The sequence below is a fragment of the Topomyia yanbarensis genome, chromosome 3 (assembly GCF_030247195.1).
Source record: "Topomyia yanbarensis strain Yona2022 chromosome 3, ASM3024719v1, whole genome shotgun sequence".
Lineage (NCBI taxonomy): Eukaryota > Metazoa > Arthropoda > Insecta > Diptera > Culicidae > Topomyia > Topomyia yanbarensis.
The window spans coordinates 256,897,177-256,916,688 of record NC_080672.1 but is presented as its reverse complement, the minus strand read 5'-3'; the positions used below and the strand labels follow the sequence as shown (position 1 = coordinate 256,916,688).

The 19,512-nt window shown below is 34.4% G+C and overlaps 2 protein-coding genes across 2 annotated transcripts; both read left to right on the top strand.

Moving 5' to 3' along the window:
- The first annotated feature begins 15,789 nt into the window (after positions 1–15,789).
- LOC131691846 (uncharacterized) lies at positions 15,790–16,536 on the top strand. Its single transcript, XM_058978522.1, has 2 exons — positions 15,790–15,847; positions 15,919–16,536. The coding sequence occupies exons 1-2, from the start codon at positions 15,824–15,826 to the stop codon at positions 16,438–16,440; spliced, it is 546 nt and encodes a 181-aa protein (XP_058834505.1). The 5' UTR covers positions 15,790–15,823; the 3' UTR covers positions 16,441–16,536.
- A 488-nt stretch (positions 16,537–17,024) lies between these two features.
- On the top strand, positions 17,025–17,695 carry LOC131691848 (uncharacterized). The gene is made up of 2 exons (XM_058978524.1): positions 17,025–17,152; positions 17,217–17,695. Exons 1-2 carry the CDS (start codon positions 17,132–17,134, stop codon positions 17,592–17,594), a joined length of 399 nt encoding a protein of 132 aa, XP_058834507.1. The 5' UTR covers positions 17,025–17,131; the 3' UTR covers positions 17,595–17,695.
- Positions 17,696–19,512: the final 1,817 nt, after the last annotated feature.

Genomic DNA, 19,512 nt, shown 5'->3' with positions numbered 1-19,512 from the left:
AGATGAACTTGTACTAATTACATCCCTTTTGATCCCCCTACTAATAACATCCCCCAGTTTTAACATCTGTCAACCCAACCAGCGAATCACGATTGTACAAAATTTCCAACAAAAACCGTATCATAACATAAATTGATCTGAATCAGCAAATACCTTCATATTTTTGAATATATATATATATATATATATATATATATATATATATATATATATATATATATATATATATATATATATATATATATATATATATATATATATATATATATATATATATATATATATATATATATATATATATATATATATATATATATATATATATATATATATATATATTGAATTTATGGTTTTATTTTTCCATGATTTGTAGTTTGCGTTCGTTGCATTCAACTAATGTATAGAAATTGATAGGTCGTCGTTTTGAATATAAAGATTGAGGATAATTAAGTTGTCTATTGTTTGAAGTAGCCAACTCTATTTTATATTCTTCTTGATGAAAATTAACGATGAAACGTCTACCTGTTCAATAATGAAAAAATAATTAGAATCAGTCAACATACCATTGAGATATGGCCTTTTGAAGTAAACATTCCAACTTTCATCTATTTTTTTTAAATTACACATTATATTTAACGTTTGGTAGACAACCCTATTTTCATATTTTTTCAGTGCACCATATAAATAACACCATTTGTACATTATATTTATGTAATTAAATCGCAAGGGTTTCCTTTAAAAATCGCGACACGTATAAACGATCTAAATAGTCAATGGACAAACATGGATTCACGCTTGAGGTCTGGTAGAAAACCCATCTATGACCGCATACCACATCCAAACCGTTATAACTATCGATTCCGTCAATGAAATATTTTCAAATTTGCAAAGGATATGCTTGATTAATATATCTTTCGAATGCCATGTACTAAATAAGTAGACAAAAAAATTTTTGTTTGTAGAGATAGGACCGAACCCGTGGGTGTTTGCTGGTAGCCTTATGAAACGTATCATAAAACTTCAAATCGCCATATCTCTCGAATCCCTCGATGGATCATTTTGAAATTCACTGAGAAGATGCTTGGATACTGTATCTTTCGAATGCCGTATGCCAAATTTATGGTCATTTTTTTTTAGTTAATAACGGTTTTAGGAACACCGTGGTATAGTTCAGGAGCTTTATTACATTGTTAGACGTATTTATGATTTGTTCTTCTCATTCCCGTACGAAAGTCACTGTTCCAATTACGCTCAAAGCGGAAAAACACACCCGCTAATTGAACTGATTTTAACTAGTTTCAGATTAGCACCTTGTTGTGCTAAATAGCAGGAAAAATAAATAAAGGCTTTCTGAGATTTTGAGGCGCATGATTCAGTGATTACTGCAGTGTTTGTAGGATATTTTTTTTAAATTTACGATTTTTAATTTACTTTCGTTAATTTGTTTATTTGATAACACGTTGCAGATGCAGTCGATTTACCACGATTCTCCATTAACTTTAACTAGGGGTGCTAGAAAATAGATTGTTTTTAAGAAATGGTAGCCCAGATACAGGCCTTAATCAGCCAACATAGTGGACCATTGGGTGATTCAGCAGACTACCAAACAATATGATCTATGTGATAACTAGCTTCGACACAAACGTAGAGGAAGACGAGGTGAGACCGCCACCATAAGCAATTAAAAGTATAACTGAAAATGAGAAAAGAATTTTTTATTGCTGTTTTCCTCACAAAGCGCACTCGAATATTTAATGTCCGTACACTATCGTGTTATTCGAAATATACTTAAATAAACTGACGGGGGACATCACGATCGCGTTAAATTGCTCGATTGTGTGGACTTTTGTAAGTCGCGTGTGCTAGCGCGTATGTAACTTCGCGTGCATAAATTCGATTTTAAAACCGTGTGTACATTCGCACATTCGAGTGTGTTCTTGGATGATCGCGCGCGGACCGTGGATCTGATACTCAATTTTCTGTGTACGGTTCAGATGCTAGAAAATGATAAGTTCATTCATATCACTAGAGTTCCCGGTCATATCCCATGCAACTTGTTGTCTAGTGGATATGAGCGTCATTGTTTATTGGTCCAACTGATGGCATGGATCTAGGTGGCTAGGTTCGAGAATGGGGACTTCCGGACGTTTACTCTTGAGACCGCGTTTATAATTTTATAAGTACTAAAACGTTCACTTAGTAATCGGGGCGTTATCCACTTTATGAGATCGCTGGCGCTGGTGTGCGTGGATGATCGCGAAGGGCTTGAGTGATTGTGTGTTAACGTACTGAATGCTAGAAGAGAGATTTACCATATCCCTAAAGTTTCCGGTTATGTCGCCATGGAACGCGTTGTTTAGTGGATATGAGCGTCATTTTTTCGATTGGTCCAACTAGTCCGATGGTAAGGAACTTTCGTACGTGACCGATTTATGATCGTGCTAATAGACGCGCTTTGGACCGTGTTTATGAGTTTATAAGTATTCAAACGTTCACTCAATCACCGGGATGTTTTCATGTTTCTTTTATAAGTTTACGTGTTGGTCACGTCTGCTAGCGTGTATGTAACTTCGCGTGGATAAATTCGATTTTATAACCGAATTCGCATATTCGTGTGTGTTCATGAATGATCGGGCGGACTGCAAATCTGATACTTTTCAGTGTACGGTTCAGATACTAGAAAAAAGTTCCCCCATATCACTAGAGTCATTTCGCCATGGAGCGTTTTATCTAGTGAATATCAGCGTATTTTTTATTGGTCCAACTGAAGGCATTAGTCTAGGTTGCTATGACTTAGGGTAGATACTTTCGTACGCGCTCGAGGTATGATCGTGCGAACGAACTATGGAGTGGTTAGACGACAAAATTGGCAATATTTTTTTAAATTTTTGAACAAACTATATTTTTTAAACATTCTTCAATATTTTCTACATAATGTATCATTGACACAAGACCGTGTTGGTAATTTTATAGGTACTAAAAGTTCAATAATTACCGGGGTGATGATGAGTTATGTTCTCTCAACGACCATGCGGTAGACTTGGATGAAAAGCCCAACTCTTAACAGCAGAAGTTAAGTTAATAACTATTTTGCTCTAGAATACCTAGCCGTCGTTCAATTTCTTTGCTTTCGTTACACTTAATCTTAAATTTGTCGAACATAGCCAAACAAATCGATACAGCGGAACCTTTCAGCAATTAAAACATAGTAACAACTAATAGAAGTGCAACAAAAACAGACTGTTAGAATTTTATAATGCCGGGTATGGATAATTCCCGTGCGTCTGTAAATTAATCGTACTTTAATTTATCAAATCCGATCTTCCCAAATGAATTGAATCGAAAGCACAGATTGTACACCGGCTAAGGATTACCCACTATACTATCATATACACCAGTTCTGCATCCATTCCCTGATCCAGTTGTCTCAAATACTCAGACGAACACATACACAGATATACATACGACTAGCACATAACATTTGTTGGCTTGTAATAAAAACTAATTATTACAATGCTTCTACTTCTGCATTTATTTAATTAATTAATTGCTCTGTGCACGATGACGAAGCCGACGATAAATCGACACACAATGACCCCCACTGTGAGCCGTGTCCTCCAACACTGCCATTAAGCTATCGAACAATGTCTGCAAACACGGCTCACAGCAAAAGTCAATCCGCGTCAACCGGTCAGTCGGCCACGCAAGCGCAGCGTGCACAACCCAATGGTTGATCGTTAGTTTGGCTGTTGTAACGGCATTTCATTAGCAAGGAACTGGGTACATTTGTACTCCAGAGCTATTTGTAATACCTGTTATTTCGTTACGGTTTATTTTAACTGCAAGCAAACTTTATCATAAATCAAATTGATTATTAAACTTCAATTAAAGCAGGTGCAACTTATTTGTTTCATTTGACTAACCTAACAGTGCCCGCATAAAGTTTGGGGTACAAATGTACCCCACAAAACCGTTTACGTTAGTCTTTTGTCATGTGTATATAATTCGGAAAATTTATTATATCTTTTTTATAAACAAAATATCGATACATAGTATGCGAAAAACTTGCGTGAAATTGTATAGGCTTCAACATTGCTGAACAATTGAATCTGTTATTAGATTTAATAAAGCTACTATAGTAAAATAACTAGAAGAGGCGCTTGGATCGTTATCGTACTTGTAAAATTTGTTAACTGGATTTTTATATAGAAAAGAATACCAAAACCAAGAAAAAATACTACTAATTTTCCTTGGATTTGATATACTTTTTTATATGAAAATCCAGTTAACAAATTTTCTATTGCGATTAAAGCTATGTTCACCTATTAAAATATGTTAAGATATGTGTAAGGAACAACCTTTGATGATATGTGGGCATGTAGGGCCTATCAAATCAGAGTGTAAGTGATCTTCCAATGGAAACAGCAAAAACACGATTTTTGATTGGAGACACCTCTAAATCATGTCCAAATTAAGCCATTTTTGGCAAAAGTTCTTAAATTCACACCTAGAACCAAAATTTGAGCTGACCCATGTATATTTCGAAACTTTTTCAAAATGTGGAGAGGTCTACTGTATATGTACTGTTGGTATTGGCGTTTGGTGTTCAAACAAGCATCGGGATAAATACACTTTTTGGTTGGTTTCTGAATTATTTACTATTTGTTCAAAGGGCAATTTAATAATCTTTACAACGCCGTATGGATGGTCAAAATCGGTTGGAAAATTCCAAAGTTATAGAAATATTAAAGAAAAAAAGAGGATTTTTTCGTATTTTAAAGACTTGTTCTATAAAAAATGAAATATTGCATAATAAAGTTTACAAAACACGAATATTTTTGAAAAGGCTGGATACTGTACAACGTTAAATCGACACTTTCTCATTTTTCTCAGCCTCCAACTTCATGCCAAATGGAGTATTTATGGGACTATTTCAAGCGAGAAATTCGCAAGTATATAATTACTAGCCAGATTTAGTCAATGTCCACATTTTGTTAGCCTAAAATACACAATGAAGCTGATAAAAACGGGTCTTTACTGTATTTATTATTCACGTTAATAGGTACATCCCATTATCTGAGGATATCTTCGTTCAATTGCATCGAACTACTCCAATTTTTAGGTAGTTTTCAAGGGGTTATTTTATCGACTTCTTCCAAAATTCGGCGAACCTATTCCCATTCGTGCGATAGTTTATGTTAAAAGGGTATCCATAATTAATTGGTATATTTAAGTGTTTACACTACCAGCCAAAAGTTGAAGTTCACTTGCTTTTTTGGAATTTTACATAATTGAGTGGGTTTCCCAGTTGACTTTGTTAAGCACGTGCGTCTTCACGATATCATGTTGCTACACGCTACTGGTCAGAGTGTAGGAGAGGGTTTGACGCCTTTGGGTGACGCGTAGATCACAAACAAGCTTGTTATGACAGGTTGTATTATAATTATAGGTTGTATTAATAATTATATTCCATATTTTTTTCTTTTTTAAAAGGTAAGTAGAAAGATTTGTATTTTGAACATCGTAACTGTCGAAAAACTATACAATTTGACCTAATTATCATTTCGAAGATTATCATCTCATTATTGAAAAGTGAAAAAATGGGGAAAACCATAGCTTTTTGAATATTATATTAGCATTGTAGGGTGAGCTTAAACTTTTGACAGGTAGTGTATATGTTGCAGGTAGAGAAAATTCATAAATTTTCAGCTTTTTCCTACACAATATTACAAAAGCTTCTTAAACAACTTTCCCGAATAAGATTGTGAAAATTTATCAAGTATTTGAAATTTTTAATAGAAGTGACGGGAGGTTATCGTAAAGTTTCGAGAAAAAGAAAATTCCAGTAATGATGATTTACCCTAACCGGTTTCGAGAGTTTTTTATTTGTTCTTTGTAATTAGGATTAGGGATAATAATTCAGATCAAAAATACTACTGGCAAATCATTTTTAGAAAAAGTCGATATCGAAGTAAAGTTTGAACTTTGCACGAATGCACTTCAGAGGTAGCGAGATATCAAGAGCTGAATATTTAGTGCTGAGTTCTCAGCCGCATTCGAAATTTGAGTAAACGTTATTGAGAGTATGAACTTCAAATCCATTCAAAAATTTGTTTTTAGAATTTTTTGACTCAGCACAATTCAGTTTTCCCTACACAATGCATTGATTGAAGATATGATAGATATGTTATTAACGGAGCATTAGCAATAATTGGTTTGTATGTCTATTTTATGGGCCATTTTTCCGCTTTTCCGCCAAATTGGTTTAGCCTTTGAGATTTCTTGCACTGATATTGTCCTATGCTAATTTTAGCAGTCCCACCACTATCCCATGTAGTATGTGTTATCAAAACCTTCGCGAAGAATCAAGTTCTAAAAGTTCTGAATCGATATAGGGTGACGAGCCCATTTTCGCCATGTTTCTATTATCACGCTACCCATTTGAAGCCGTTGGTTAGAGCAGAATCTGCCATCTTTGTTCAACGCCGACGGGAAGAGAGTTCGAAAGCGTAGTGTTATAATCAAGAGTATTTTATGCTATAGGATTATTTCTTGATATGGATATTGTCAAGTAATCCTTACGAACACCATTGCAACCTTCAGTGTCATTTTATTTCGTAAGAGAAGATTTGCACGCGTTCTACATTCTGCTAGGATTCATTCACTTATAAGTGACACACACTTCTTAGTAAACTACATTTTTCAGACTTTGATTTTTCGGGACTCTGATCATCAACGATCTACCGGAGTACACAAAAATCATTGTCTCACTGTGATAAAGTTCATCTATGATAAATCAAGAGAACACTAGAAATTTGGTTCGTCGAGCTTTTAGCAGAAATAGCAAAAGCTTCAATAAAATCTGATAAGCAAAAATTCCAATTTTTGATTTTTAAAGGGACTTATAAGAAATAAACACAATAAAAGTATTTTTGTGTATTTTTGCTATTACTATAGTGTGCTAATAGTGTAATTGAAGTGTCACAAAGGTCCCCAGCCTTTTGTAATGAACCGCAAGTAAACACGACCATCTTAAGCGTGTCGATTTCACCCTAACCAAAGGGTGTCGGTTTTACCCCAACAGCGAACATTTTTTTTAAAAAGCAATAAAAAATATTGAATTTCTCAAACTAGTCTTTAATGCACCCAGTTGGTCATAGGAAAGACCGATAATAACAGGTACTGAAAAAAGTGATTTGAAAAGCTTTTGTTCAGTTAAAACCTTAAAATCTACCAACAAAATCTAACATCCAGACGAGTATGAACGCTGTTGTCGTATGTTTTGTTTATTTTATGACATTCGGCGTACTGACGTAAATCCAATTTGTCATAATTTCCAATAATTACCCTATGTACAATTCTTGGTATCTGTTTTATGTGTTTTTATCCTTCCAGTACATAGTCAACTGAAATTTGTGAAATTTGCAGTGTTAGATTTGTACATGGAGCCGTGGAGGTCAAAAGTCAATTGTCAATAACGTGTTTCATTTGCTTCTTAAAACATTTAAAAAAATACATTTTTACTTGTTTCGATCCAATTAGATAATTTTAAAAGTTTGGAGCGAAAAATCCTTTCCTCATAGAAAATATTTCGTAATTCTTGAATTTGCGTTAAATGATGTAATTTTTTATCAAACTTTGTATGGACATATCTATTAAAGTAGTTATTTTTTTGTGGAACTCATACCCTGTTAATCCTTATGAAGTAGTGAAATGAATTTACGTTAACTGGAATATTTAAATAGTTATTTATAAAATTAGCACGACATTGAACGTATGAACTGTTGGGGAGACTTGACCATGATTTGCCAATAAGCTGAAGAAAGATACAAAATTTATGATATTTACTATTCTTTGGTATCTACTGTGAATGTTAATAACTTCACAAAAAATCCCATCTGTCTATATCTTTATAGTACTAGTCAACAAGCTGTTATATGGCTGATTTCGTGGTACGTGAACCTGCAATGTAATCAGTACAGTTAATCCCAAAAGTACATGCATTAAAAAAATAGAACTCATGAAATTCAATCGTTTTATATTTTTAACTGGTAGTAAGGACTCCAACAATATGGGAAAAAATGATTACAGCATGCCTTTTGCCATTGTTGTTTGTTCTGATATTTCAAAATTATCTTGGTCAAGTTTCCCCACGCCTCCCACCGCGTGGAGACTTTACCAGAAAAAAAACGATCACAGAAAAACTTTTATAACTGTTGAAAAGGTAAAGTAACAATTCTGAAAAAAAATTATGAATACGCACAATACTTGTGCACATTACATTTCAACGAGTTTTGAAAGATTGAAAACTTTTTTGGATATTTACGTAGGTTTAACTGAAAGCCTGGTGAAGTCTCCCCATATTCCCCTATACGTTTTGCTAGGTGTTCGGGCCATTTATGTGCCTAGTGTATAAGTAAACATTGATTGAGCCCATGGTCGACGGACTAAATGTCAAATTGTCTAGAGATAGCCCACGCTGCTGTAATTGAAGGGGTCTTCTACTCTCATGATTTCAAAATCGTTTTTTTTTCTTTGTTTAATTTCAATCTATATGTATCTGAGAATACGCCACAGAAAGGATTTGGTGAACATCATATTCCTTGGCATGCTTCTGGGAACCGAATGGTACCCATCTCCGGGCGTTTCTGAGATACTAAGCGTGGCGCACCACGATGGTGCTTGTCTATGGAAAAACCATTGTTTTTTTCTTGACCGTTTATATATATATATATATATATATATATATATATATATATATATATATATATATATATATATATATATATATATATATATATATATATATATATATATATATATATATATATATATATATATATATATATATATATATATATATATATATATATATATATATATATATATATATATATATATATATATATATAAACGGTCAAGAAAAAAACAATGGTTTTTCCATAGACAAGCACCATCGTGGTGCGCCACGCTTAGTATCTCAGAAACGCCCGGAGATGGGTACCATTCGGTTCCCAGAAGCATGCCAAGGAATATGATGTTCACCAAATCCTTTCTGTGGCGTATTCTCAGATACATATAGATTGAAATTAAACAAAGAAAAAAAAACGATTTTGAAATCATGAGAGTAGAAGACCCCTTCAATTACAGCAGCGTGGGCTATCTCTAGACAATTTGACATTTAGTCCGTCGACCGTGGGCTCAATCAATGTTTACTTATACACTAGGCACATAAATGGCCCGAACACCTAGCAAAACGTATAGGGGAATATGGGGAGACTTCACCAGGCTTTCAGTTAAACCTACGTAAATATCCAAAAAAGTTTTCAATCTTTCAAAACTCGTTGAAATGTAATGTGCACAAGTATTGTGCGTATTCATAATTTTTTTTCAGAATTGTTACTTTACCTTTTCAACAGTTATAAAAGTTTTTCTGTGATCGTTTTTTTTCTGGTAAAGTCTCCACGCGGTGGGAGGCGTGGGGAAACTTGACCAAGATAATTTTGAAATATCAGAACAAACAACAATGGCAAAAGGCATGCTGTAATCATTTTTTCCCATATTGTTGGAGTCCTTACTACCAGTTAAAAATATAAAACGATTGAATTTCATGAGTTCTATTTTTTTAATGCATGTACTTTTGGGATTAACTGTACTGATTACATTGCAGGTTCACGTATCACGAAATCAGCCATATAACAGCTTGTTGACTAGTACTATAAAGATATAGACAGATGGGATTTTTTGTGAAGTTATTAACATTCACAGTAGATACCAAAGAATAGTAAATATCATAAATTTTGTATCTTTCTTCAGCTTATTGGCAAATCATGGTCAAGTCTCCCCAACAGTTCATACGTTCAATGTCGTGCTAATTTTATAAATAACTATTTAAATATTCCAGTTAACGTAAATTCATTTCACTACTTCATAAGGATTAACAGGGTATGAGTTCCACAAAAAAAATAACTACTTTAATAGATATGTCCATACAAAGTTTGATAAAAAATTACATCATTTAACGCAAATTCAAGAATTACGAAATATTTTCTATGAGGAAAGGATTTTTCGCTCCAAACTTTTAAAATTATCTAATTGGATCGAAACAAGTAAAAATGTATTTTTTTAAATGTTTTAAGAAGCAAATGAAACACGTTATTGACAATTGACTTTTGACCTCCACGGCTCCATGTACAAATCTAACACTGCAAATTTCACAAATTTCAGTTGACTATGTACTGGAAGGATAAAAACACATAAAACAGATACCAAGAATTGTACATAGGGTAATTATTGGAAATTATGACAAATTGGATTTACGTCAGTACGCCGAATGTCATAAAATAAACAAAACATACGACAACAGCGTTCATACTCGTCTGGATGTTAGATTTTGTTGGTAGATTTTAAGATTTTAACTGAACAAAAGCTTTTCAAATCACTTTTTTCAGTACCTATTATTATCGGTCTTTCCTATGACCAACTGGGTGCATTAAAGACTAGTTTGAGAAATTCAATATTTTTTATTGCTTTTTAAAAAAAATGTTCGCTGTTGGGGTAAAACCGACACCCTTTGGTTAGGGTGAAATCGACACGCTTAAGATGGTCGTGTTTACTTGCGGTTCATTACAAAAGGCTGGGGACCTTTGTGACACTTCAATTACACTATTAGCACACTATAGTAATAGCAAAAATACACAAAAATACTTTTATTGTGTTTATTTCTTATAAGTCCCTTTAAAAATCAAAAATTGGAATTTTTGCTTATCAGATTTTATTGAAGCTTTTGCTATTTCTGCTAAAAGCTCGACGAACCAAATTTCTAGTGTTCTCTTGATTTATCATAGATGAACTTTATCACAGTGAGACAATGATTTTTGTATACTCCGGTAGATCGTTGATGATCAGAGTCCCGAAAAATCAAAGTCTGAAAAATGTAGTTTACTAAGAAGTGTGTGTCACTTATAAGTGAATGAATCCTAGCAGAATGTAGAACGCGTGCAAATCTTCTCTTACGAAATAAAATGACACTGAAGGTTGCAATGGTGTTCGTAAGGATTACTTGACAATATCCATATCAAGAAATAATCCTATAGCATAAAATACTCTTGATTATAACACTACGCTTTCGAACTCTCTTCCCGTCGGCGTTGAACAAAGATGGCAGATTCTGCTCTAACCAACGGCTTCAAATGGGTAGCGTGATAATAGAAACATGGCGAAAATGGGCTCGTCACCCTATATCGATTCAGAACTTTTAGAACTTGATTCTTCGCGAAGGTTTTGATAACACATACTACATGGGATAGTGGTGGGACTGCTAAAATTAGCATAGGACAATATCAGTGCAAGAAATCTCAAAGGCTAAACCAATTTGGCGGAAAAGCGGAAAAATGGCCCATAAAATAGACATACAAACCAATTATTGCTAATGCTCGGTTAATAACATATCTATCATATCTTCAATCAATGCATTGTGTAGGGAAAACTGAATTGTGCTGAGTCAAAAAATTCTAAAAACAAATTTTTGAATGGATTTGAAGTTCATACTCTCAATAACGTTTACTCAAATTTCGAATGCGGCTGAGAACTCAGCACTAAATATTCAGCTCTTGATATCTCGCTACCTCTGAAGTGCATTCGTGCAAAGTTCAAACTTTACTTCGATATCGACTTTTTCTAAAAATGATTTGCCAGTAGTATTTTTGATCTGAATTATTATCCCTAATCCTAATTCCAAAGAACAAATAAAAAACTCTCGAAACCGGTTAGGGTAAATCATCATTACTGGAATTTTCTTTTTCTCGAAACTTTACGATAACCTTCCGTCACTTCTATTAAAAATTTCAAATACTTGATAAATTTTCACAATCTTATTCGGGAAAGTTGTTTAAGAAGCTTTTGTAATATTGTGTAGGAAAAAGCTGAAAATTTATGAATTTTCTCTACCTGCAACATATACACTACCTGTCAAAAGTTTAAGCTCACCCTATAATGCTAATATAATATTCAAAAAGCTATGGTTTTCCCCATTTTTTCACTTTTCAATAATGAGATGATAATCTTCGAAATGATAATTAGGTCAAATTGTATAGTTTTTCGACAGTTACGATGTTCAAAATACAAATCTTTCTACTTACCTTTTAAAAAAGAAAAAAAATATGGAATATAATTATTAATACAACCTATAATTATAATACAACCTGTCATAACAAGCTTGTTTGTGATCTACGCGTCACCCAAAGGCGTCAAACCCTCTCCTACACTCTGACCAGTAGCGTGTAGCAACATGATATCGTGAAGACGCACGTGCTTAACAAAGTCAACTGGGAAACCCACTCAATTATGTAAAATTCCAAAAAAGCAAGTGAACTTCAACTTTTGGCTGGTAGTGTAAACACTTAAATATACCAATTAATTATGGATACCCTTTTAACATAAACTATCGCACGAATGGGAATAGGTTCGCCGAATTTTGGAAGAAGTCGATAAAATAACCCCTTGAAAACTACCTAAAAATTGGAGTAGTTCGATGCAATTGAACGAAGATATCCTCAGATAATGGGATGTACCTATTAACGTGAATAATAAATACAGTAAAGACCCGTTTTTATCAGCTTCATTGTGTATTTTAGGCTAACAAAATGTGGACATTGACTAAATCTGGCTAGTAATTATATACTTGCGAATTTCTCGCTTGAAATAGTCCCATAAATACTCCATTTGGCATGAAGTTGGAGGCTGAGAAAAATGAGAAAGTGTCGATTTAACGTTGTACAGTATCCAGCCTTTTCAAAAATATTCGTGTTTTGTAAACTTTATTATGCAATATTTCATTTTTTATAGAACAAGTCTTTAAAATACGAAAAAATCCTCTTTTTTTCTTTAATATTTCTATAACTTTGGAATTTTCCAACCGATTTTGACCATCCATACGGCGTTGTAAAGATTATTAAATTGCCCTTTGAAGAAATAGTAAATAATTCAGAAACCAACCAAAAAGTGTATTTATCCCGATGCTTGTTTGAACACCAAACGCCAATACCAACAGTACATATACAGTAGACCTCTCCACATTTTGAAAAAGTTTCGAAATATATATATATATATATATATATATATATATATATATATATATATATATATATATATATATATATATATATATATATATATATATATATATATATATATATATATATATATATATATATATATATATATATATATATATATATATATATATATATATATATATATATATATATATATATATATATATATATATATATATATATATATATATATATGTGTGAGCGTCTGTGAATGGTTTCTTGTTTTTTTAGGGAACGAGTTTATCGTACCGAAAAAAATGCAACGGACATGTTGAGAAGCGTATAGGAACGATATTACGAAAACTGAATAAAGAAAACAAAGGAATCGGTGGGAAAACTTCCCTTTGTTTTCCCTTTTTTGACGGACAAATCAATCGGCAAGCTAACAACATTTTATGGGCTGGCGATTCGGAGAAACTCAAATTCTCTTGAACATATGCGAAATGCAATCTGGGCCTCCCTCAAAGTGTTCACCCGGAGAGGACATTTGGTGCAAGTGCCGTCAGTCTGAAGTAAAAGGAACTTTAGAAACTTTCTAACATGTCAGGATCTACGAAAGTCTATCATCTACTGATTTATTAGAAAGATGCTTAGGAACTCACACCCAAAACATCAATGAGTCTCTGAATAGTGGAATCTGTTGCTTAGCGCCCAAACACATGCACAAATTCTGGCAGGCAGGTGGTCAATGTTGTGGCTTATTTGGCAGTCAGTATCTTCATCCAAGGATTTTCGTTGATCTTACAACCTAAGGAGGTGATTGGAATTACCTTGGGGACTAAAGCTGAATTATGTGCTTCTCGACTCAACAGTGAAGGTATAACTCGTTCTGAACGCAAAGTGGGTGTCGCGGCAAAAAAGGCCCGAATTCAACAGAGAGAGAGAGCAAAATAGTCAAAGCCAAGATCATTTTCGTGATGATGAAGGTGAGCTATGCGGACCCAATATAGTATATTATCTAGTAAGTAACTACTATCGAGTTATACGCAGTACTTTATCTTTAAACACGTTTTCCCGAAAGTAGTTTTTTATGCGGTCTACTGGTCCGATTTCTATATTTTTTTCAATTATCCAGAAAACATACCGCTATGTTTGCTTGAGAGGGATTTGCAAAATGTCAATTTATTCCATTTTTATGGCCTAACGTAAATATTGGAAATTTTCACAAACCGTTACATAACTTTTACAAATTATAAAATAAAAAAATCCCTCTCGTCTAAACATAGCCAACGTGACTATGATTATAAAAATTAGGGGTTTCTGATTACAGATTACCCAATTTGTCACAACTTTACACCCTTTACCTTTACACGGGACCCTTGCTGTTTCAATATCAATGTCATCAATAAAGTTTCAAGATCGCGAGAGATTATTCAATTTCAAAACCCATTGAGTAGATGCTTTACAATTTATTCCCAAAAACGTGCTCAATCATGGCCTCGCGAGTAGAAGACCCCCTTAAGGCCGTTTTTGCTGGACAGTGAAACTTTAACCCTAACCACTGTCAGTTCATCCATTCTAACAGCAGTTGAGGTTAGAATTTCAGAGAATAGGGGAATTACATGGGGGTTAGAATAAGAATAAGATTCACGCCCAATACACTTCATACAGTAGAAGAGCACGGATTTTTTCATTATGGGAAATTTGTCGAAAATTCATTGATATGAGTTGATTAGTATCTAATATCTCGAAATTGTATTCGGAATTTTGAATGATTGCATACTACGTGACTGAAACGGCATCTGCATGTGGACAAAGGTCGCTTCGCTTAGTTGGAGCGCAATTATTATTTGTCAGCAGGTGTAAACAAATATGTTGTGACCAAAATTTCTAACAGGAACAAGTCGAAATTGTATCGGCAAATATTGGCGGAATTCACGCCGCATTTCAATCACGTCGTAATTGATTAGCACCAAGTTTCATCGCAAACTGTAACGAAATATATTAACTCTCATCGTTTGAACTCTAGTGTTGATATAGTTAATAATCATAGCGCATCGATTCAGTAATGTGTTAATGGAATCAAATATGCTATAATGTGGCAGTTAGTCTAGCCTCGGTATGACTTTTTACTTATCGTCATTAGCTCTCCAATAACTTCAATTCGGTGTAACCAAATTCTAAAACTTGGTTGATCCATAGTTGTTCGTCCTAAAGGTTCTATATAAATGGGTTTTTGGTCATACTGCTACCAAATACTATGGCTAGAGGAACGTCCTCTTGGGTCTAAAAAAGATTTTTCTAGCTCCATAGCTCTTTACACTTAATCAGCTCATGTTCCACAACTAGACACCGTTTGTAAGCTATGAGTATCAGGTGATAACTGGCGAATACTGTTAAAAATGTAGAAAACAGGATTTCGTGTCTACTGCAACTGAGCATAATGGCCATCGGAGGTATGTCAATCACACCATAAACTACGGATATGCATAGCTCACTCAACAACATCTAGAAACTCTTAGTATCCGTATAATACTACCGTACATGCAACTGTTATTGGAGGTGATAACCTGAAACCATGAATATTCAGACCATCACAGCGTGCCAAAATATTTGGAAACAATCACAATACTTTCGCTATATGTATCATTGGTTATGGATAGAGTTTTCGAGACGGTTTTGAACTGTATAAAAAGACCGAAATATACACGACCCACGCATTAACAAATAATCGCTCAAGAGTTAATGATTTCTGGGAAGTTTGTACAATGATTTCGCGGAAGACAATCTGTGTAAGTGTTTAAGAAGTTGCGCGATTCACAAAGAAAGTTTCCTTGACAGTGCTACATTTATCTTCCCGTAGTTTTTCTTGTGCTCAACGGTGTTCTTCCAGCAACAGTATTGTTCACCGGTGCCAACAAACCGAAAAATCCGCCATGACATGCGCAGGAACTCGCTATCGGACCAGAGCGAAGAGAGCACTTCGGTAGTACAAAACAATACAATAGAAGAAAGCAAGCCCACGACTGTTCGGTCATCGTCAGCAGAGGTTACCAACGATAACTCGGAATCGACTACGATTCAAGAATCCACTGTTCCAAGTGTTAATTCAATCTCTGACGAAGATATCATTAAACTATCGGATATTTTCAAAATACCGGTTTCGGAACATACAGCTGATAGGGTCAAACGATATATCACATCAGTTAATTCAAATGATCGAGAGGGGAAACGCGAGCTGTCATTCAAACCGGAACAGGCGCAAGATGAGCTTTTGGAAGTGGCTGAAGTCCATCTCTTTAAACCACTCTTCAAGTACAAGTTACATCAGGATACTCGGAAGCATACCGGCAGGCAGCCATTCAGTACTACAAAAGCCGCGTAGTACGACACTCGTCGTAGTTTATTTGTTAGAAATAGTTCTTACTTATTAAATCATGAATGTTAGGTTAATATGATGACTTATTTAATGCAACTTAGATGACGTATCAAAATACTAATAAAACTCTTTAAACTTACACAATATTCTCATAGTATTTCTTCTTTTCGAGAAACTGCCTTATTTTATTATATTTATCATTTAAGGAACAAATTAATCAGGATTTCTATAATAATTATTAATTAAACTACTGTAAAATTACTCAGTGATTATCCCGACAAATTTATCTTGAGTGTAAACTTTAACCAGAACAGGCTGGAATTCCCTGGTTCAAGATAGCGTATCTGTCTCAGGGATGATTAAGAATGTGCTAATTTCACTTCGTCATAAGTGGCTTAGTAAAAGTTGAAAAGCGTGTCGTCATAGTTAGTGTATCAGAGAAGGGCGTCAACGACTTAAAAGGTGAACAATACATTCTAGCGGGTGCCATGTTTTCACACCTCCGTCCAGCACATAATAAGCTGTGAATTCTTACATCCATCGATTTAAAGTGGATTTTATCGCGTATAAATGAGACCGTCTATTGCTGAATGGATTTCAGTGTCTGTCAGTGATCGAGATAGAAAACATAAATCTAGAAAGATTAACAACGGATTAGCAGTTGCTGTTTAGTATATATCAGTATCGAGCCAGCAGCATGGTTTTAGCAATCTTATTCGTAAGTTCAGTCAGAGGTAAAGTCAGTGATGAAAACATACTAATAAAACAATTTTTGAAAACAGATTGTTCTGCTAACAATTCTCGGATTGTATTGTTCACCGGTACCCCAGACTGAAACAGAAAGCTTTGATAGTGATTCATGGGACAGCATTTCGAAACACTACGTAAATTACGATGATCTGATGTTTAGTAAAGAATTAAATCCGGAACCGGGAACCGAACCAGTCATTCAAACAATCGTGAAGAGAAGCTTAGTACAACTACCAGATAAACTGGAACTAAATCCTGTTCCACTGATTACACAATTCGAGGATGAAAATGACATGGAAGTGGCCGAATCGCATCTATTTCGGCCAGTGTTTCGATACAAATCGCAGTATGCCGAGCGACGACGCGTGCGGCAGGTACCATCACAGTTTGCAGCGCTTGTTGTTCAATGATGGAACCACGAGTAGCACCTAAGTGATATGTTCATTTTTAGAACACATTTGTAAATTATTCGCCAGATATCATCGTTTGATAATAAATGATATAAACAAAATGGTTAGTATTAAAGGTGTTAGTCGGTGGTAATTAAACAGAACTGGCAACAAGGGAAGAGGGTAGACAACGACGATAAGGACTGATATTCGAGTAGTTCAACGACACATTTCCAAAGATTTCAATGCTGATTGTAATCACTTAAATTCTCTGTTAAGTTCAAACTCCTAATGTAGCTCCTTGATCTTGTAAAAGTTTAAACGAAAGGTTCCCGTATGTATTTAATAAATTACAATTACAAAGATTTTACGAACTAGCATGTCGAGTGGTTTTCCTCAATCCGGTAGAGTCTTCAACTATTGGCCTTAACACCTATATTGTTCCCGTGTCACTTGGTGTAGTCATTGAGTTTATAGACGGCATATTCCACAATTAAAGTCACATCGATTCTTCGGCGATGACCGAACCGATTTTCTCAAATAAAATATCAAATGGAAGATATAATATGCAGTTGGGTGTAGCATAGCCACCCCCTCCTCCCTTTCCCCTACATTTCACCTTTGATGCCCCCCCCCCCTTTGGAGCATTTCGGGTCCGGACTTGCGGACCTACTTCGGAACAACGTTAGGATACCTATTCCAAAACAATTCAGTTTTAAGAATGCATTGTATTTTTTCATGAAAAGACTCCAGTTGCGATTTGTTTTTCAAACATCTATGCGTATGTTTGTTATCAATATTTTAGACTAATAAATCATATTCTTCAAATCCAGCTACCAAGGATACAGCCGGATACAACTTATTCATACAGAATGTTGTAGCATATTTTTTCTACTTTCATACTGAGTGGTTTGCCCGTCTTTGCCCGTTCATGAGTAATTTGAGTACGAAATAGGTCATTTTATATCTCAGAAACTACTCAACATATAAAGTGGCTTCGTTCACCGAAATTTCGTATTTCATCAATTGTGACAGTTTTGTAGAACATTTTGAACTTCTGAAAAGTCTTAGAAAAAAGTTATGATAAAAAAAAATGATTTTTTCGGTATTTTCTGTAACAATACTCTATATATCAAAGATTTTGAAAGCCACATTACCACATCACTTCGGAAAAGGTTCTTGTAAAAGAATTTACTACAACTTTGCAGAATACACCAGCCAATTATACGAGAAAAAATTTTGAATCTCACTTATAGGAGAATTATTCATCAAATTTTTGCCTTAAAAAGGATGGGAAGAATTTATCGCAATATGGTATTGCCATAAATTTTTCCGAGGGTAGTGTATCGTTTTAACTAACCATTTCGAAGTTATTCAAAGCGATCACGTTTTTCGCGTTTTAAACCACTGCGATAATGGTTCTCATTATTTTGTGGTTACCGGAAGTCGCCATCTTGGATTTCAAAATCGTTTTAACTAACCATTTCGAAGTTATTCAAAACGATCACGTTTTTCGCGTTTTAAACCACTGCGATAATGGTTCTCATTATTTTGTGGTTACCGGAAGTCACCATCTTGGATTTCAAAATAGTGCTAATCATCAATTTCTGTTGTCTACTGACCTTTCCCTTTTCAAATGACATCCATATTGATGATGGTTCTCACTATCTTGTGATAGCTGGAATTCGCCATTTTTTATTTCAAAATGGCGGTAATCATCAATTTCCGATATCTACTGAACATCCCTTTTCAAATGACATCCATATTGGTTCTCACTATTTTGTGGTAAGCGGAAGTCGCCATCTTGGATTTCAAAATGGTGGTAATTATCCATTTCCAATGTCTACTAGCCATCCCCTTTAAAATGACATCTATATTGATGATGGTTTTCATTAATTTCTGACACCATTCTTAAGATAAAATAGAATAATAATAAAAG